The sequence below is a fragment of the Taudactylus pleione genome, unplaced genomic scaffold, assembly GCF_031769625.1.
Source record: "Taudactylus pleione unplaced genomic scaffold, aTauple2 ptg000434l, whole genome shotgun sequence".
In the NCBI taxonomy this organism is placed as follows: Eukaryota; Metazoa; Chordata; class Amphibia; order Anura; family Myobatrachidae; genus Taudactylus; species Taudactylus pleione.
In genome coordinates, this window is record NW_028284836.1 from 7972604 (window position 1) to 7994499 (window position 21896).

A 21896-nucleotide genomic window follows, 5' to 3' on the forward strand; every position below is an offset into this window, starting at 1 on the left:
TATCCTGAGCCTGTGAGCTGCCCCACACACAGTGATGCCTATCAGCAGCTGTATCCTGAGCCTGAGAGCTGGCACACACACAGTGATGCCTACCAGCAGCTGTATCCTGAGCCTGAGACCTGGCGCACACACAGTGATGCCTATCAGCAGCTGTATCCTGATCCTGAGAGCTGGCGCACACACAGTGATGCCTATCAGCGGCTGTATCCTGAGCCTGAGAGCTGGCGCACACACAGTGATGCCTACCAGCAGCTGCATCCTGAGCCTGAGACCTGGCGCACACACAGTGATGCCTATCAGCAGCTGTATCCTGAGCCTGAGAGCTGGCGCACACACAGTGATGCCTATCAGCAGCTGTATCCTGAGCCTGAGAGCTGGCGCACACACAGTGATGCCTATCAGCAGCTGTACCCTGAGCCTGAGAGCTGGCGCACACACAGTGATGCCTATCAGCAGCTGTATCATGAGCCTGGGAGCTGGCGCACACACAGTGATGCCTATCAGCAGCTGTACCCTGAGCCTGAGAGCTGGCGCACACACAGTGATGCCTATCAGCAGCTGTACCCTGAGCCTGAGAGCTTGCGCACACACAGTGATGCCTATCAGCAGCTGTACCCTGAGCCTGAGAGCTGGTGCACACACAGTGATGCCTATCAGCAGCTGTACCCTGAGCCTGGGAGCTGCCCCACACACAGTGATGCCTATCATCAGCTGTACCCTGAGCCTGAGAGCCGGCGCACACGCAGTGATGCCTATCAGCAGCTGTACCCTGAGCCTGAGAGCTGGCACACACACAGTGATGCCTATCAGCAGCTGTATCCTGAGCCTGAGAGCTGGCGCATACACAGTGATGCCTATCAGCAGCTGTATCCTGATCCTGAGAGCTGGTGCACACACAGTGATGCCTATCAGCAGCTGTATCCTGAGCCTGAGAGCTGGCGCACACACAGTGATGCCTATCAGCAGCTGTACCCTGAGCCTGAGAGCTGGCGCACACACAGTGATGCCTATCAGCAGCTGTATCATGAGCCTGGGAGCTGGCGCACACACAGTGATGCCTATCAGCAGCTGTACCCTGAGCCTGAGAGCTGGCGCACACACAGTGATGCCTATCAGCAGCTGTACCCTGAGCCTGAGAGCTTGCGCACACACAGTGATGCCTATCAGCAGCTGTACCCTGAGCCTGAGAGCTGGTGCACACACAGTGATGCCTATCAGCAGCTGTACCCTGAGCCTGGGAGCTGCCCCACACACAGTGATGCCTATCATCAGCTGTACCCTGAGCCTGAGAGCCGGCGCACACGCAGTGATGCCTATCAGCAGCTGTACCCTGAGCCTGAGAGCTGGCACACACACAGTGATGCCTATCAGCAGCTGTATCCTGAGCCTGAGAGCTGGCGCATACACAGTGATGCCTATCAGCAGCTGTATCCTGATCCTGAGAGCTGGTGCACACACAGTGAAGCCTATCAGCAGCTGTATCCTGAGCCTGTGAGCTTGCGTACACACAGTGATGCCTATCAGCAGCTGTACCCTGAACCTGAGAGCTGGCGCATACACAGTGATGCCTATCAGCAGCTGTACCCTGAGCCTGAGAGCTTGCACACACAGTGATGACTAACAGCAGCTGTACCTTGAGCCTGAGAGCTTGCGTACACACAGTGATGCCTATCAGCAGCTGTATCCTGAGCCTGAGAGCTGGCGCACACACAGTGATGCCTATCAGCGGCTGTATCCTGAGCCTGAGAGCTGGCGCACACACAGTGATGCCTATCAGCGGCTGTATCCTGAGCCTGAGAGCTGGCGCACACACACTCTCATGCTCCCGAGTGGCTGAATTTGGATTCAGCTCAGACGTAGAGAGGCGCATTCTTCATTGCAGGGGCTCATATTACATGGTTATGTGGATGTATTTTACAAGGAATGCTGTGCTATATTCATTTGTGCATGACAAGGAGACTCTCTCTGCTGTATTATAGAGAATTTTGTAATTAAATCTAACCCAATAACAAATGTTTGTTTGTTTTGCCATAGTGAGGCTTTCAATCTGCTAGAACTGAGAGGCATCACTGAGGTATGAGGCATGAAGAGATATCACTGGCTCTGGATGAACGGACAGGCTGCCCTGCTGTGTGCGCAGGTAACGTGTCCACCTCTAGCAAATAATATTTAGTTAAAAAACTACAAGTGAAATAATGCATATGATAACACACGTACAATAAAGGGAAGGTCATTTTTGTATACAGTGATGTCATGTTTATTGGAGATAGCAGAAAGCACAATGTATGTACAAACGTGGGAAATTTCGGGATAAACCATGAGCAGGAACCAGAGCTCACATGCAGATATCCCGCTGCTGGGCTGCCACCTGGTTATATAATGTATTCATCTGCTTGGTGTCACAGATTGACATAGCACATTAGTGGTTTATGTATATTTTGGGAAATTGTTGAGCGTTGTGTAAGTAATTCCCATTATAATACGGTCCTGGCTGTCGTCAGCATTTATTCTGTTTCCATCTCTGTAATTATAACCTCGCCATGCCACGGACTGAGGACAGAATAATTACAGCACGAGCGCAACGGCCACCGCTGTCTGCTGAGCGCTGCTGCGCCTGATATCTGCTGCGAGACGCCCTTGTAGATACATCCAGGGGATGCTTAATATTTGCGGATATCCAGCAAAGATTCCTTGATAGATAGAGCCCTAAAGGGTCTATGCACTAAGCCTTGGAGAGAGAGAAAGTGGACGGATATAAAGTACCAACCAATCAGCTCCTAACTGTCACTTTTCAAACACAGCCTGTAAAGTGGCAGTTGGGAGCTTATTGGTTGGTACTTTGGGCCTGACTCAGCAAAGATCGCAATAGCGATTACGCACGCAGTCTCACTGCCAAGATATGCTAATGATTACGCATACAGTCTCATTGCCAAGATATGCTAATGATTGTGATTGCTATGCCATCACAGCACAACATAAGGACGCAACCTTTACCTTACACACATTCATAATACTTAGCAAGACTACAAAACCATCGGTAACAGTGAGTACCATCGCACTTACACAAGCTCTGACCTTACTCGGGAATTGCTAACCTCATCGCAAGCAGTGACAGCCCAAGCTACATAGGGCATCACAGGGGCTAATTTATGCACGCCCCTGTAACAGCGTTCAAACGCACTGACACGCCTGCATTTCGCCGGCCACACCGCCCTCGCCACCACCCACAAACGGTACTTCCTGTCAATCACTCTTGCGATGAGTCTGTGTAGTCGCTGCGATCGCAGTCCCAAACGCACACGCACGCACACTGCGATGCGTACGCATGAGCAGAATGCAACAATCGTCCAATTGCGTGCGTAATCGCAAGTTGCGATCCTTATTGAATCAGGCCCTTTATCTCTTTTTCCAAAGCTTAGATTCCTAAAGTCTATTGAGTAATTCAATTGTTTACTTCACTATGCACCAATCACTGGTAAAGTCCCGCGGTTTGTGGGGCACAATGCAGGGACCAGGAAAATACTGGCATAGGGGGTTGCGCCATGGGGAGTGCATCGCATCTTGGGGCTTGGTGCGTATGAGAAATGCGGTCATATCCGGCTTTTGGGGGTTTGATCACATTTCTCCCAATTCTACATCCCGCCCCAAGGTTTGATACATCTCCTCCTGTAGGAGTGAGGGTAGTCACTGGCATGGTGATGGGAGTAAAGACACCAGAGAATGCATCCTTATTACCATCCTCACACGGGAGAAATGAATCTAATGTCATGTTGTACGGAGCATTGGGTTGGGGACAAAAACTTTTCCTGTATGTGTTTTATTTTATTTTATTGCTATAATGTTCTGTTGCTATGGAGCCGCTCGTCAGCTCTTGTGTCATTTATTCTGAACTTTCCGGACAAAACTTGATGATGTGTAAAATGTTTCTACGTGTCTGAGGTGCATTCTGTTTTTAGACAATTTTGCACCTTTTCATTTATTTATTTATTACCAGTTATTTATATAGCACACACATGTTCCGCAGCACTTTACAGAGAATCTCTTACCATTCACATCTGTCCCTGCCCCAATGGAGCTTACACTCTATGGCCCTGATTCAGAGCCGGACGCTCTGACCAGAGCGCTCGCTCTGAATCAGGGCCCTCCTCCATTAAAATGGAGCGTCCTCCTGGACGCTCGTATAGCTGTGGGTCACCACCCACAGCTATACGAGCGTGCAAAAAGATGGTCGCGATGGTTTCCCAGCCGCAAGGCCTGGAGTGATTTTGGCTCTAGTGATGTCAGTGGGGCCGGCATCAGACGGTAGGCGTTGCCATGGGAACGCCTCCGTCTGGCAGGCACGCCCCCCGGCACGCCCACCAAAGGGGGCGTGCTGTCAATCAACATCAACAGCACGCCCCCTTTGGTGCGAGACCCCGAGCGATGGAAAGCCCGTCGCTCGCCGGGTCTCGCGCATGCGCACGACGGAGCTCCCTCCGTCGTGCGCATGCGCAGTGGGGAACATCGACCCACTTGCGAGCATACTGCTTATATTGCTTATATTGTGCGAGTGGGTCTGAATGACCCCCTATATTCCCTACCACATGCTCACATACACACACACACACTAGGGTCAATTTTGTAGGTTTGAATTAACCTACCAGTATATTTTTGGGGTGTGGGAGGAAACCGGAGCACCCGGAGAAAACCCACGCAAGCACAGGGAGAATATACAAACTCCACACATAGTGGGAACCGAACCCATGACCTCAGTGCTGTGAGGCAGTAACACTAACCATTACACCGTCTGTGCTGCCCCATAAGCCGTAAGCGCATGTATATGTTACTAATAACTAGGGGTGAGCGGGTTCGGATTTCTGAAATCCGAACCCCCCCGAGCCCCCCCGATCCGAGGCAGATCCGAGTCAGGCTCGACTTTTCCCGCCTGACTCGGATCTGAAATCGAGGCAAAACGTCATCATCCCGCCTTCCGAGTCTCGCGGGTTTTGGATCCTATATAAGGTACCCGCGTCGGCGCCATTTTCTCACTCGGCTGTGGACAGTGAAGAGGGAGGGTGGGAGTTATGGCTGTGTAGTGTAGTGCTGCTGTTGTCCACTACTTCAAAGTCCATAGGGGCTGGCTGGACTGTGTTGTGCAGTCAGTTCTCCATAGGGGCTGTGTCCACTCCAAAGTCCTGTGCAGTGTCCCAGTCCTAAAGGGGTGCTGTAGTGTTGTCCAGGGGGTGCTCTGTCCATCAGGGGTGCTCCCCCCAAGTGCTAAAAAAATAATATATTTTCTGTGTTTGTGAATTGTGTGCGCAGTAGCCGCACGTGCATCAACAAAGTAGTGCCAAGCGTGCGCCTGTGTCATAAGTAAAGGGCCGGCTGGCTTGATCGTTAAAGGGTGCTGTAACCCCCGAAAGTACACTCCAGTCCAAACCCAAAAAAAAATTATTTTCTGTGTTTGTGAATTGTGTGCGCAGTAGCCGCACGTGCATCAACAAAGTAGTGCCAAGCGTGCGCCTGTGTCATAAGTAAAGGGCCGGCTGGATTGACCGTTAAAGGGTGCTGTAACCCCCGAAAGTACACTCCAGTCCAAACCAAAAAAAAAATTATTTTCTGTGTTTGTGAATTGTGTGCGCAGTAGCCGCACGTGCATCAACAAAGTAGTGCCAAGCGTGCGCCTGTGTCATAAGTAAAGGGCCGGCTGGCTTGACCGTTAAAGGGTGCTGTAACCCCCAAAGTACACTCCAAACCAAAAAAAAAAAAATTTTCTGTGTTTGTGAATTGTGTGCGCAGTAGCCGCACGTGCATCAACAAAGGAGCAGCGCCAAGCGTGCGCCTGTGTCCCATAAGTAAAGAGCCGGCTGGCTCATTTCTTAAAGGCTGGTGTAACCCACAAAGTGCACTACTCTCCAGCAAAAATAAAAAAATATTTTCTGTGTTTAGCCGCACGTATATATCAAATCGATATAACATAAATGGAGGACCAAACTTTCTCCGATAAAAATAAAATAGAGAAAGATCAAGAACCACTTCCTCCTAGTGCTGAAGCTGCTGCCACTAGTCATGACATAGACGATAACATGCCATCAACGTCGTCTGCCAAGGCCGATGCCCAATGTCATAGTAGAGGGCACATACAATCCCAAATGACAAAGTTCAGGAAAATGACCTTGAAAAAAACATTTAAATCATCTGAAGAGAAACGTAAACTTGCCAATATGCCATTTACGACACGGAGTGGCAAGGAACGGCTAAGGTCGATCCCTAGTATGTTCATGACTAGTGGTTCGGCTTCACATGACGATGGAAGCCCTCCTCCCACTAAAAAAATCAAAAGAGTTAAGCTGGCAAAAGCACAGCGAAGAACTGTGCTTTCTAAGAAGATATCACAAATCCCCAAGGAGAGTCCAAGTGTGGTGGTGGTTGCGATGCCTGACCTTCCCAGCACTGGACGGGAAGAGGTGGCTCTTTCCACCATTTGCACGCCCCCTGCAAGTGCTGAAAGGAGCACCCACAGTCCACTTGCTGATATGCAAATTGAAGATGTCACTGTTGAAGTACAACAGGATGAGGATACTGGTGTAGCTGGCGCTGAGGAGGAAGTTGGCGAGGAGGATTCTGATGGTGATGTGGTTTGTTTAAATCAGGCTCCGGGGGAGACAGTTGTTGTCCGTGGGATGAACAACTGTCTTGCCATATGTACCATATGTAAAGGTGAAATAAGTAGGGGTAGGGACGTCAACCACCTAGGAACATCCTCCCTTATACGGCACCTGCAGCGCGTTCATAAAAAGTTACTGTCAAGTTCAGGAACTTTGGCTAAGACCGTAAGCAGTCCAGGGACACCTAAATCCCGTTGTCCTGTTGCATCCAAGCGCCTGCAAACCACACCGTCAACTCCCTCCTCGTCAATTTCCTCCTTAGTCAGGATCGGAAGTAGTCCTGCAGGCCTTGTCACTGGCATGACTGACTCTCCTATCCGGGATTCCTCCGGAGGATCCTGCATTGCTACGCCTACTGCTGCCGCTGCTGCTGTTGCTGCTGCTGGGAGTCGTTCATCATCCCAGAGAGGAAGTAGGAACACCACTACTTTTACTAAACAATTGACGCTCCAACAGTCCTTAGCGAGGAGGATGAAGTACGACAGCAGTCATCCTGAAGCAAAACATATAACTGAGGCCTTGACTGCTATGTTGGTGTTAGACGTGCGTCCGGTATCCGCCATTAGTGCAGTGGGATTTAGACAATTGATGGAGGTAGTGTGTCCCCGGTTCCAAATCCCGTCTAGATTCCACTTCACTAGGCAGGCGATACCGAGACTGTACAGAAACGTCAGAAAAAGTGTCCTCAGTGTCCTGAAAAATGCCGTTGTACACAATGTCCACTTAACCACGGACATGTGGACAAGTGGAACAGGGCAGACTAAGGACTATATGACTGTGACAGCCCACTGGGTAGATGTATCACCTTACGCAGCAACAGCAGCAGCGTCACCAGTAGCAGCATCTCAGAAACGCCAGCTCGTTACAAGGCAGGCTACGCTGTGTATCACCGGTTTCAGTAAGAGGCACACCGCCGACAACCTCTTAGAGAAACTGAGGGAAATCATCGCCCAGTGTGAGGTGTGAGGTGTTCAGAATAGACTGGAAATGAGTGGAAATGAAGGTTATTGAGGTTAATAATAGCATAGGAGCAGAAAAACCTACAAATTCTGTGATTTTAGCTGTTTTTATGCTTTTTTTCAAAAAAATACAGATCCAAAACACAAAACCCAGAACCCAAAACACGGAAGGGTGGTTTTGGCAAAACCAATCCAGATCCAAAACACGAAGAAAGATCCAGATCCAAAACCAAAACACAAAACACGAAAAGTGGCCGGTGCACACCCCTACTAATAACATATATAGTTGGAAGGTTAACGTTTTCCTTACTTGCCTACCCTCCCTATTTGGCCTGGAGCCTCTCGAAAATCGTGTGCCTCTCCCGGCCCCCTGAAAAGCCAGGCAAGCCTCCCGGGGGGGGGGCGACAATCCGCCGACCCCCCTGCGGTGACAATAGAAAGCCCCGCAGCGGTGATGTGATTCAATCTTGGCATTGTGAAGAGGGGGCGGGGCCACGATGATGCAATAGTGCGGTCACGCCCCATGCTCCGTCCCCAATGCTGCATCATCGCAGCAACACGCCCCCTTTCTGACACAACATGCCCCCCCCCCACCATGGAAGCCTGACAGCTCCTTCCCAGAAGGAGGAAGCCGAAAGTCGGCAGGTGTGACGTTTTCTGCTCGCATTCAAGCGCAAGAATGTGAAAAACAAAGGAACTGCATTGTGCAATGTGAAAAATGGCTGCGCATTTGCAGGCATATCTCATGCGACCATGAAAAGGGGATATTTGCACCTAATTGGATCTCCCAGAGAGTTTGGCCTACCGCCTCTACACATCTTCTCTGCCAAATTATTAATATCTTATCACACCTATATTAGAGTGACATCAGGGCTCCTAGAGGAGACAAAAATTCTCTAGAAGAGAGAGCAAACAATGGAACTGTACTAAATGCTGAGCTTTGCCTGCAGACTTCTCTCTTATATACAGAATTTACTCAAGGAGAAATGAAGATGTTGCCCATAGCATCCAATCAGATTCTACTTAACATTTATCTAGCACCTTCTAATAGATCATAGATAAACGCTGATTGGTTGCTATGGGCAACATCTCCACTTCTAAAAACTCTCACTTTAGTAAATATACCCTTTATAGCATCATGACAGAAACTACCAATGCTATTTTATAAAGTAATCCCCCCCTTACATTAGCCAAGTACAATAGTGAAATAAAAGGTGAGAGGTCAGAGGCCATTTATAGAGCTCCATAAGCGTACACTGCTTGAATTATAGAAATGGTTTTCTCATCAGGCTCCTCATAGTGGAAAAATAACATCTACATTGAGTACTTTGACAGAATCCCAAATAAAATGAATATTTTAGCATGTGCTAAGACGTCCAGAGCTGGATTTATTGGCTGGTGACAAATACTGAGCTGACGTCGGACTGATATCATAAAACCTCCGTCAGTCTTTATACATGTCCTATTTCTATATGTGGTATTAATTATACCTGTCTGTAAGCCGGGGGGGGGGGGGGGGTAGGTGTATAATAGGAGTACATACATGGAAGGAAGATCTCTGCATGCTAATAGCATGTGCCTTATATATGATTAGGAAAACATATGGGCAGAGGGAACTGTGCTTACAATACAGACACTGCGTTATATGGGTGATTGTGTATTTATTAAATTCAGTGTTACATTAACAGCTAGACTACTCAGTCGCCTGCAACTCAGGGTCCTGCAGCTGTCGTGGAACTACAAATACCAGAATGTGGGCATGTTAGAACTTACAACAGCTGAGAGCTGCAATTCCAGGACAGCTGGAAGCAATAGACAGAAGGACGGCCATGCCCCGCCTGGAACAGTATGTGATTGATTATAGTGGAGGAAAGTGTGTGACCGCTGTGTGCAGAGCCTTATATTGTGCATCCTACACCGCAGTATATTTACCAGGGTGGGATATAAACAAACAAGCAATTTATTTCCCTGGATCTCTTCACCTTGTCATTATAATGGCTGTTATTTTGCTACAGTGCAGTAATACCATAATGCTGTCCTGCACTGCTCTGTAATACCATATGCTGTCCTGCACTGCTCTGTAATACCATATCCTGTCCTGCACTGCTCTGTAATATCATATGCTGTCCTGTACTGCTCTGTAATACCATATGCTGTCCTGTACTGCTCTGTAATACCATATGCTGTCCTGCACTGCTCTGTATTACTATATGCTGTCCTGCACTGCTCTATAATATCATATGCTGGTCTGCACTGCTCTGTAATACCATATGCTGTCCTGCATTCCTCTGTAATACCATATGCTGTCCTGCATTGCTCTGTAATACCATATGCTGTCCTGCACTGCTCTGTAATACCATATGCTGTCCTGCACTGCTCTGTAATACCATAAGCTGTCCTGCACTGCTCTGTAATACCATATGCTGTCCTGCACTGCTCTGTAATATCATATGCTGTCCTGCATTGCTCTGTAATACCATATGCTGTCCTGCACTGCTCTGTAATACCATATGCTGTCCTGCATTGCTCTGTAATACCATATGCTGTCTTGCATTGCTCTGTAATACCATATGCTGTCCTGCACTGCTCTGTAATATCATATGCTGGTTTACACTGCTCTGTAATACCATATGCTGTCCTGCATTGCTCTGTAATACCATAAGCTGTCCTGCACTGCTCTGTATTACTATATGCTGTCCTGCACTGCTCTATAATATCATATGCTGGTCTGCACTGCTCTGTAATACCATATGCTGTCCTGCATTGCTCTGTAATACCATATGCTGTCCTGCATTGCTCTGTAATACCATATGCTGTCCTGCATTGCTCTGTAATACCATATGCTGTCCTGCACTGCTCTGTAATACCATATGCTGTCCTGCACTGCTCTGTAATACCATAAGCTGTCCTGCACTGCTCTGTAATACCATATGCTGTCCTGCACTGCTCTGTAATATCATATGCTGTCCTGCATTGCTCTGTAATACCATATGCTGTCCTGCACTGCTCTGTAATACCATATGCTGTCCTGCACTGCTCTGTAATACCATATGCTGTCCTGCATTGCTCTGTAATACCATATGCTGTCCTGCACTGCTCTGTAATATCATATGCTGGTTTACACTGCTCTGTAATACCATATGCTGTCCTGCATTGCTCTGTAATACCATAAGCTGTCCTGCACTGCTCTGTATTACTATATGCTGTCCTGCACTGCTCTATAATATCATATGCTGGTCTGCACTGCTCTGTAATACCATATGCTGTCCTGCATTGCTCTGTAATACCATATGCTGTCCTGCATTGCTCTGTAATACCATATGCTGTCCTGCACTGCTCTGTAATACCATATGCTGTCCTGCACTGCTCTGTAATACCATAAGCTGTCCTGCACTGCTCTGTAATACCATATGCTGTCCTGCACTGCTCTGTAATATCATATGCTGTCCTGCATTGCTCTGTAATACCATATGCTGTCCTGCACTGCTCTGTAATACCATATGCTGTCCTGCACTGCTCTGTAATACCATATGCTGTCCTGCATTGCTCTGTAATACCATATGCTGTCCTGCACTGCTCTGTAATATCATATGCTGGTTTACACTGCTCTGTAATACCATATGCTGTCCTGCATTGCTCTGTAATACCATAAGCTGTCCTGCACTGCTCTGTATTACTATATGCTGTCCTGCACTGCTCTATAATATCATATGCTGGTCTGCACTGCTCTGTAATACCATATGCTGTCCTGCATTGCTCTGTAATACCATATGCTGTCCTGCATTGCTCTGTAATACCATATGCTGTCCTGCATTGCTCTGTAATACCATATGCTGTCCTGCACTGCTCTGTAATACCATATGCTGTCCTGCACTGCTCTGTAATACCATATGCTGTCCTGCACTGCTCTGTAATACCATAAGCTGTCCTGCACTGCTCTGTAATACCATATGCTGTCCTGCACTGCTCTGTAATACCATATGCTGTCCTGCACTGCTCTGTAATACCATATGCTGTCCTGCACTGCTCTGTAATACCATATGCTGTCCTGCATTGCTCTGTAATACCATATGCTGTCTTGCATTGCTCTGTAATACCATATGCTGTCCTGCACTGCTCTGTAATATCATATGCTGGTTTACACTGCTCTGTAATACCATATGCTGTCCTGCATTGCTCTGTAATACCATAAGCTGTCCTGCACTGCTCTGTATTACTATATGCTGTCCTGCACTGCTCTATAATATCATATGCTGGTCTGCACTGCTCTGTAATACCATATGCTGTCCTGCATTGCTCTGTAATACCATATGCTGTCCTGCATTGCTCTGTAATACCATATGCTGTCCTGCACTGCTCTGTAATACCATATGCTGTCCTGCATTGCTCTGTAATACCATATGCTGTCCTGCACTGCTCTGTAATACCATATGCTGTCCAGCACTGCTCTGTAATACCATATGTTGTCCTGTATTGCTCTATAATACAATATGCTGTGCTGTATTGTCTGCCATATGCTGATGAAATACTGTATGCTGTCCTGCACTGCCCTGTACTACAACATGCTGCCCTGTACTGCTCTGTAATACCATATGCCATCCTGTACTATTCTGACTCACTGTGTAGTACCCATAAGCATCGCAGCCAGCCACTGTCCCAAACTTCAAGGGACAGCCCCAGACTGAATAAATATGCCAATCACATCCACATTCTGGCTGGCTACTATTACTGTTTGGGGAAGACACAACACCCTGCTTGTATTTCTTGCTTCTCATCCATTAATTACAATATCAATAGATAAATCAAAATTAAGTGTCGAAATAGTATAGAGAATTGGGCCAAGGCGGGCGTTGACATGTCAATTTGAGTGATAAGGATAAGTGGTGCTACCCTCGTCTGTCGTACTGCGCCTTGCGTGCTGGTCACATCGCCGTGTATAGCAGCATAAGTGACTCTTTCATCTGATGCAACCACTTGGTGACTACATACATTTCCTTCCAATAAACGATTCCTAAATCATTCTCAGACACCGCTTTAGAGCTGAGTAAGATTACAGTATTACAAACGGCTATAAACAGCCGCCGTATTAATCAGTAAACATGTCACTGTACCGGCTCAGCGTCTTGTAAAGACTCCGATATCCTTCAAGACTCCTAAACAAACACAAAAGTGCTAAAGCGACAACTTTCTGGTAAAATACACAAAAACAAACCAAAAAAATGAAGAAATTATTATCCTGTTTATTTATATGGCGATTGCAATAGCGATTACGTACGCAGTCTCACTGCGATAGTATGCTAATCCATGGCGATCGCTATGCCGCCACAGCACAACATAAGGATGTCCACTTTACCTTACACACATCCATAATCTTTAGCAAGACTGCGAAACCATCAGTAACAGTGAGTACCATCGCAGCCTCACGCACACTTGCACAAGCTCTGACCTTACTCAGGAATTGCTAACCTCATCGCACGCACTGAGCACTCGAGCTGCATAAGGTATTGCAGTGGATAATTTATGCACGCCCCTGCAACGGCGTACGAACGCACTGGCACGCCGGCATTTCACCAACCGTCCCCGTCACCTCCCACAAACACCATTTCCGGTCAATCACTCTGTGATGGGTCTGCGTAGTTACTGTGATCGCTGCCCCGATCGCAGTGGTCTGTTGGCGTACGCGCAGAACGCAACAATCGGACGATTGCGTGCGTAATCGCGGTTGCGATCGGTAATGAATCAGCCCATAGACAGAAACAGTATGAACAAAACAAAAGAAAAGTGACATACAGTACAGCACAGAACATTGCAAAGTATGGACAAGGTTTATAAACATTGCTGCCTCAGCGGTCAGAATACCCAAACAAGTAGCAGAGCGGCAGAACCCAAAGGTGTGGTCCCGTTGTAGGTAGTGAGGAGGAAACGATGGTATAAGTGAGGGAAGAAGAAGCACACGAGGGAAGAGGGCCCTGCTCGTGAGAGCTTACAATCCAAATAATTAATTTAAAGTGTTTAATGCGCTTGACGCCAGATTTAAAAAAAAAAGGTCAATGAACGGACGGTACGGTACACAACGCCGCAGGAAAGGCTCAGAGAAAACGCTGTTTTAGGAGGTAGCAGAAGGTTCTGCATTGCTCTAACCAGGCGTTGGTGTTCTTACACCCCTGTGTGTGACTCCTTAGTCACCTCTGAGTTACTGTAACACTACACTGACTGTATACTGACCCTGTGACAGCTGCATCCATGGAAAGTACAGATGAAGGCAACTTACCCCACGTCTGTGCAGCTTGCAGAATTCCCTCTGGTTACGAATCACAGTGCATAGCCCAAAAAAGAGCTTCATATAACAGCATACAGCTATGGCATCAAGTACAGGATATCTGCGGCTGCAGGTAACTGCGAGGGTAGGTAGACAGATGGGACTGTGCTGGTGTTTCTTAAAAAAGTTGCAGACTTAAAAAATTGCTGCCATCTTGCAGCGGGCCTGCCGGCGACCACAGAGATACACAACGGTACAGAAGCAGTCACTCTCTCTAAATCTAAATCTGGTTGGGCTGAGAGTCTGCACAGAGGAGAAACTGCTGGGAGTGAATAGTCCCTTTCTCTCCTCTTCCCAGGACTTAAGAGTTTTTTTTTTTTTTTTAAATGTCCTTAACATCTGTGGAATGCTAATGACTGACAGATGAAACGCACAGCTGAAATAGACACACAAGCCAACGGGCATCTGGGAGGAAATGGGTTTAGAAATATGGTCTGGTAGATTGCAGTGGACGCCTATGCCCTTCCAGCCCGTACCCCCCTATCGCCTACGCCACTGTCTAACCGGCCTATGTAAATATTATTCCTTAAATAACTTCAGACAGGAGACTGGGAAACATCTGGAGATACATTGCTGAAGGCGGAGAGCTTAGGATTTGACTAAATAAGTATTTTGGTTACTGTAGAAGGCATGACCTCATCTGGCTAATTCTTACCATTACTGCTTTCATGTCACTCACCCGCACGTTTTAGCGATTAGGAATCCGGAAGGCAATTAACAGCCTACATACTGTACTAGTGTCATCATTTATGAATGGTGCGGCTGACTGATCCGTCAATGGTTTAAAGGCGAATCAAAGTAAACCAAAAATGTATTTGTGATTTGTTTTATCGATTCTGAAACTTTTTTTTTTTTTTTTTTGTAAATAGCTTCTATTAGTATATTATTATTATTAATATATTATACTGTACGGTTATTTATAATAAACACAAATGGCATGGAAAAAAAAAATACATAAACATCTCAAAAAAGAATATCTCCGGAAAAATTGATCGTTGAACAATGATTGGAGCCCTGCCCAGGTGAGGCCGCACGACACTGCTGGGCCCCAAAGTAAAATATGGAGGGCGGGCCTGGGATTGCAGTCAGTCCTACAGCGACACCCAATCTGCTCTGCTATGCCTGTGCACGGGCATTGAAGCTCTGTTTCGCTGCAGATGCGACGACTGATATGGGCAGGATGTTCCGCAATTGCACAGTTAGCGGCAGCTATTGGCATCCGCTAATTTCCGGGCCCAGTAGTCAGAGTTTTGCACCCTCTGCAACAGCGTTAGTTCCATCGCAGACCCTAATATGTGCCTGAGGGGGCTTTAATGCATAGTCGTCAACATTTTAATATTGCTTACAGGAAGGCTTGGCTGCTCAACGAAAATCCGGGCTGACCATGCGCATTAATGTCTCAGCGGAACTTGGAGAACTACAACCCCCATTATATCATGCTTCCTGATTTTGATTATAATGCATGTTTCACCTTTTAAATGCTAATTTCTGATCAATTTAATTTTAACCGTATGAAGCCGAGAGATCAAAAAATAGACAGTGAGAAATGCATGTAACAATTTGCACACGTTATGTGCATTTCTCACTACCGTATGTATAGAGCACTTTTCTGTGCACTTTAGTTAATACAAAATACAGTATAGGGACAGTTCCAGGACAACAATTTCCAGAGATGTATCTGTAGAACCTCTTGCTATCCCTGGAAAATAGGGATTGTTGGCAACTATGGCAATGGGTAACCTATCTGGGCCTTTACTTTAAGAACAGCAGAGTTTTGCCTGAATCCGAGGATCTGATCACTCGAGCCTCCTGTTACGCTAACACACGACGTGGCCTGACAATGGAGCACTAGCCTGGTCCGCCTCCTGGGAACTTAGGGACCATTACATAAGAAGACTGCCCTGTTTGAGAGCTCCCTAATTGGCTGTACGGTTGAAGGATCCTGACAATGACAAAACAGTGCACCTGTAGGGAAGAGCTGGATGTGGTCAACAAGGATCGGCTATTAAATGGTGGCGAGCGAGCAGGGCCCGGTGTCCCCTACATGTACAAGTCTGCAGACTCTGCGGAATATACCCACACGGTTTTGGTGTGGCAATCCTGATTAGTGGTCGACATGTATGGCCTGGCTGGTCAAAAAGTTGGGTGGTTTTCCTTCCATGGTGGTGATTGGTGCATGCAAAATTCAAGGGTGTTGGGGTATTGGGGATGCCTAGAGCTTTGGAGAGTGTTACTGCACAATTCTTTGTTGCACACTGAGCTTTGCCTCAAGCTCTACAATGGACAATGGTAATAGCTAAGGCATTCCAGTAATGTGAAGGTGGACCACCGCATTGAAAGTGAGGGTCAGCCTGCCCTGGATGATCAGGGCTAGTGAGAGTGGGGAAGCATTCAGTAGTGAGAATTGCTAAGCAGCAGGGTACGCTGGTGCTCTGGAATCCAGTTTTCAGACTCTACGGGTAACACAATAAACATTTGCAACTAAAACGCCTTGTGCCCTAGATACAACTTCCTCTCCTCCTCCTCATGTTCTCCCCCCAACTGACAGACACCTCTCCTGTGCCAGTACGTTTCTCACCCACATGTCTCCATTACACATTTGCTCTCTGCGGTCAGAAATGTTTTTAAAGCAGAACTTGACATTTTGAAACTAAAATAAACACAAACCTCATTGCGAACACAACACATTGTAAGTAAGAGCAACACAGTCTGATGGGAGTTTCTGGGAACCAGTGTGATGGGTATCGTTGCACAGACCAATCAGTCAAGGTGGCCACCATAGTTAAACTCATGGGCGTTCTATAATGGATGCAGGCCCCCTGGGTCCAAGAGGGGCCCAAAGTGCAAACCCTGCGCACATATTTTTAAAACCACCGGAGTCCCACATCAGTGCCGGTATCAGCGCTGTCAAAATTGCCATTGAAAAAGGCAGCAGAGTCTACCGATGCGGTGCTGCACTCAGTGCGCAGCCGGCCGCCAGAGAGAGAGGAGGGGGCCCTGGGCAGAGAATGCCCCTGGTTAAACTCCAACTAGTGTTTATTTAGAGCTGTCTTTAGCTCGCTCCAAGAACCAGCATGTCACCAAATTTGGCAGTGAGACTAATTAGCACTTGGGAAACAGGATTTGCAGGTACCTTACTGAATTGGTGAAAACGGAATAGTCTGCAAATAATAATTGATAAATTGGCCCCTTATTCTTCCTGTGTACGCCTGTGACTGCACCTGTACTCAGGCCCTGATTCAGAGCCGGACGCTCTGACCAGAGCACTCGCTCTGAATCAGGGCCCACCTCCATTAAAATGGAGCGTCCTCCTGGACGCTCGTATAGCTGCGGGTCACCACCCACAGCATATACGAGCGTGCAGGATGATGGTCGCGATGGTCTTGACCATCGCGACCATCGCCACTGCGAGCAGAGGCCAGGAGTGATTTTGGCTCTTATCAGTGATGTCAGTGGGGCCGGCTTCTGACGGTAGGCGTTCCCTTGGGAATGCCTCCGTCTGGGAGGCACGCCCCCGGCATGCCCACCAAAGAGGGCGTGCTGTCAATCAACATCGACAGCACGCCCCCTTTGATCAGACACTACGAGCGAAGGAAAGTCCTTCGCTCGTCGCGTCTCGTGCATGCGCACGACGGAGCTCCCTCCGTCGTGCGCATGCGCAGTGCAGACCATCGACCCACTTGCGAGCGGACAACCGCTCGCGAGTGGGTCTGAATCAGGGCCTAAGTCATTGCAGAGCCCAGTACATAACCAGAGGATTCGGGGTGGCGGATAATCAGGTTAAGGTCCATGAGATGAGGTCCATCTCTCTCTTATTGGCGGCCTCTACGGTGGTAGGTGAGCAAATGGAGATTAGTCAACATGGCAGATGACTTAACCAAAGGGTGGTTTATTAATCAGATAAAAAACAGGAGCAGGTAACACTGGGTTAACAGCAGGTACAGGTTGTAAGGAGTGCCCAGTTGCAGCCAGGAGCTTTAGGGTTATGCTGGGCGTTGTGGTGCGCCAAGTATGTGCACTGACACTGTACTGCTTATACAGTGGTGACAACAGCGGAGTCTATGTAATGTACTGCGTTGGTGATACAGTGGAGTTAGGATTTCCGTTGGGCCTCCCGTTATACAGGATACTCAGCGGCACGTCTGTCACTCAGGACGCCGGAGGAAAGACGCGGCGGGAAGAGACCTGGGGCGGGATGTACTAACAGTGGCGCTACTTACCGCCAGTCACCGCATCCCTACTGATCGCATATGTACTAACATATGCAATCAGTACCGTAAAGAACAGCTCTTCCGATAAGAGCTGTCCTTTGCGAGCCGCTTTTCGCGTGGACTTCCGGGTTCATGAGCCGGGAGTCCATCTGCGCATGCGCAGATTGACGCGGCGGCTGCGGGGCATGCTGGGAGGGATCCAATCATACCAGCGCGATGCGGTAGAAGCCCACTGGCTTCTATAGGGTAACACCAGCAAAAGTTGGCGATACCCTCCGCATCGGAGAGCTGGCGGCCAGGTGATGGTACATACAGAAAATGCAGTAAAACCCCGAAAACGGGGTTTTTACCGCATTTTCCATTTAGTACATCCCGGCCCTGGAAAACATGCACTGTCTGAGGCCCTGAGGACCAAGTTTGAGAACCTGTGCTGTAAGGGGAAAGTGTGGTTTGATGATGTTCATCCCAAAGGATCCAGATCATCTCAATCCATCACTACCAGTACCAATCCCGTACACACCCCAATCCCCACAGGTGTACAGGTACACACCCCAATCCCCACAGGTGTACAGGTACACACCCCAATCCCCACAGGTGTATAGGTACACAGCCCAATCCCCACAGGTGTATAGGTACACACCCCAATCTGCGCAAGTGTACAGGTACACACCCCAATCCCCGCAGGTGTACAGGTACACACCCCAATCCCCACAGTTGTACAGGTACACACCCCAATCCCCACAGGTGTACAGGTACACACCCCAATCTGCGCAAGTGTACAGGTACACACCCCAATCCGCACAGGTGTACAGGTACACACCCCTATCCCCGCAGGTGTACAGGTACACACCCCAATCCCCACAGGTGTACAGGTACACAGCCAAATACGCACTAGTGTATAGGTACACAGCCCAATCCGCACAGGTGTACAGATACACAGCCCAATCTGCACAGGTGTACAGGTACACAGCCCAATCCGCACAGATCTACAGGTACACACCCCAATCCGCACAGGTGTACAGGTACACAGCCCAATCCCCACAGGTGTATAGGTACACAACCCAATCCCCACAGGTGTACAGGTACATAGCCAAATCCCCACAGGTGTATAGGTACACAACCCAATCCGCACAGGTGTATAGGTACACAGCCCAATCCCCACAGGTGTACAGGTACACACCCCAATCCCCACAGGTGTATAGGTACACAACCCAATCCCCACAGGTGTACAGGTACACATGCCAATCCCCACAGGTGTACAGGTACACTCCCCAATCCGCACAGGTGTATAGGTACACACCCCAATCTGCACAGGTGTACAGGTACACACCCCAATCCGCACAGGTGTACAGGTACACACCCCAATCCGCACAAGTGTACAAGTACACAGCCCAATCCCCACAGGTGTACAGGTAAACAGCCCAATCACCACAGGTGTACAGGTACACACCCCAATCCGCACAAGTGTACAGGTACACACCCCAATCCGCACAGGTGTACAGGTACACAGCCCAATCCCCACAGGTGTACATGTACACACCCAAATCCGCACAAGTACACACCCCATTTCGCACAAGTGTACAGGTACACACCCCAATCCACACAAGTGTACAGGTACACACCCCATTGAGCACAAGTGTAAAGGTACACAGCCCAATCTGCACAGGTGTACAGGTACACAGCCAAATACGCACTAGTGTATAGGTACACAGCCCAATCCGCACAGGTGTACAGATACACAGCCCAATCTGCACAGGTGTACAGGTACACAGCCCAATCCGCACAGATCTACAGGTACACACCCCAATCCGCACAGGTGTACAGGTACACAGCCCAATCCCCACAGGTGTATAGGTACACACCCCAATCCGCACAGGTGTACAGGTACACAGCCCAATCCCCACAGGTGTACAGGTACACACCCCAATCCCCACAGGTGTATAGGTACACAACCCAATCCCCACAGGTGTACAGGTACACATGCCAATCCCCACAGGTGTACAGGTACACACCCCAATCCGCACAGGTGTACAGGTACACACCCTGATCCGCACAGGTGTACAGGTACACACCCTGATCCGCACAGGTGTACAGGTACACACCCCAATCCCCACAGGTGTACAGGTAAACAGCCCAATCACCACAGGTGTACAGGTACACACCCCAATCCGCACAAGTGTACAGGTACACACCCCAATCCGCACAGGTGTACAGGTACACTGCCCAATCCCCACAGGTGTACATGTACACACCCCAATCCGCACAAGTACACACCCCATTTCGCACAAGTGTACAGGTACACACCCCAATCCACACAAGTGTACAGGTACACACCCCATTGAGCACAAGTGTAAAGGTACACAGCCCAATCTGCACAGGTGTGCAGGTGCACACCCTAATCCCCACAGATTTGCAGGTGCACACCCTAATCCCCACAGATGTGCAGGTACACACCCTAATGCCCACAGATGTGCCGGTGCACACCCTAATCCCCACAGGTGTGCAGATACACACCCTAATTTACTTTTGTACACCCTAATCCTCACAGACGTGGCGTTGCACACCCTAATCTTCATTTATGTACAGGTGCACACCCTAATCCACAGAGGTGTCTTGTTTTGGATTTCGCATCTTTGAAATCCTTCATTAATACAAGTGGACTTTTCAAAACAGATATTTAGGTGATGGAACGATCTACACTCCATCGCTATACTGTCAGGGTGTGCTGAGGTGAGATACAGTAAGCAGGGACCTGTCAGAGACTGGGCAGCTTCTTCCATATACATATAAAATAATACATCATCCATTCCCCACTGTGACAATACAGTATTATACTCCATCTTGCTCAGATGCCGGCTATAACCTATGTCACGTACATAACTAATTATCTTATCTTTATTATCTTATCTGTACGTTCCCATAGCTGCAGAAATTGCATTTTAAATAAAACATGCATTAATGTAATATTCATTTCTGCATATACACACTTCAGAGAGACGCAGACCGCGCCGCAGGTACCTACTGCCACCTCTTCACCTCCGTTCCCAGAGCGCCCTCTCTTCCTGCCGCCAATCTGCTCATCTCATCAGACATAGAATAAACGTGGCCACTAAAGACTGTCACAGACAGATAACACACACCTAATGAATAGATTCAGCTCTGCCCTGTGGCCTCCAGTCTCTGTGATCTCTGCGGAGATTACAGCCAGCAATGTGTCTCGTTATACTCAGGGGGACACCTGTAATCAGGCAGCTGTCGGGCGCAGGAAGTTTTGGAGGAAGCAAAATGGGAATTTGAATAATTTTAATGTATCTCGATGAAAACATCTCAATGACTGGTATTATACATTGTTGGTAGATATGATAATGCTTAAAGATCATGATATTTGCATTTTTATAGGACTTACAACTCACATATCGGCCTGATTCGATAGTTAACCACCAATGTCAGATGGTTTTACCATTGATGGCGGAGATCCATCGATGGTACAGAACTCCCTGACAATTTTTTTTTAGTATTTGGCACCGTGACGCAAGCCCGCGAAGCAACCTGCAAAGCACCGCCTCCCACCTCTGGCTGGTCCGCTGCTCGTTTAGTAACACAGCAGGGCTGACTATAGGTGGGGGAAACCTTCGATGGTTCCCCTGTCGATGGTTTGATACCATAGAGCAGGCCTGGCCAACCTGTGGCTCTCTAGCTGTTGTGAAACTACACATCCCAGCATGCCCTGCCACAGTTTTAGCATTCCCTAATAGCAAAA

General features: G+C 48.2%; 1 protein-coding gene across 2 annotated transcripts in view; it reads right to left on the reverse strand.

Annotated features, from left to right (window-relative positions):
* LOC148505950 (uncharacterized) overlaps positions 1-21896 on the reverse strand; it is a 157043-nt gene that overhangs the window by 121815 nt on the left and 13332 nt on the right. Inside the window, exon 1 of one of the 2 annotated variants that reach the window (XM_088447539.1) lies at positions 13878-14270. The exons of the other annotated variant lie outside the window; for it this stretch is intronic. Coding sequence (XP_088303665.1) covers positions 13878-13949 — 72 coding nt within the window. The 5' untranslated portion in view covers positions 13950-14270. Of the gene's footprint in view, positions 1-13877; positions 14271-21896 lie in introns of those variants that run through there. 2 annotated transcript variants of the gene reach the window in all.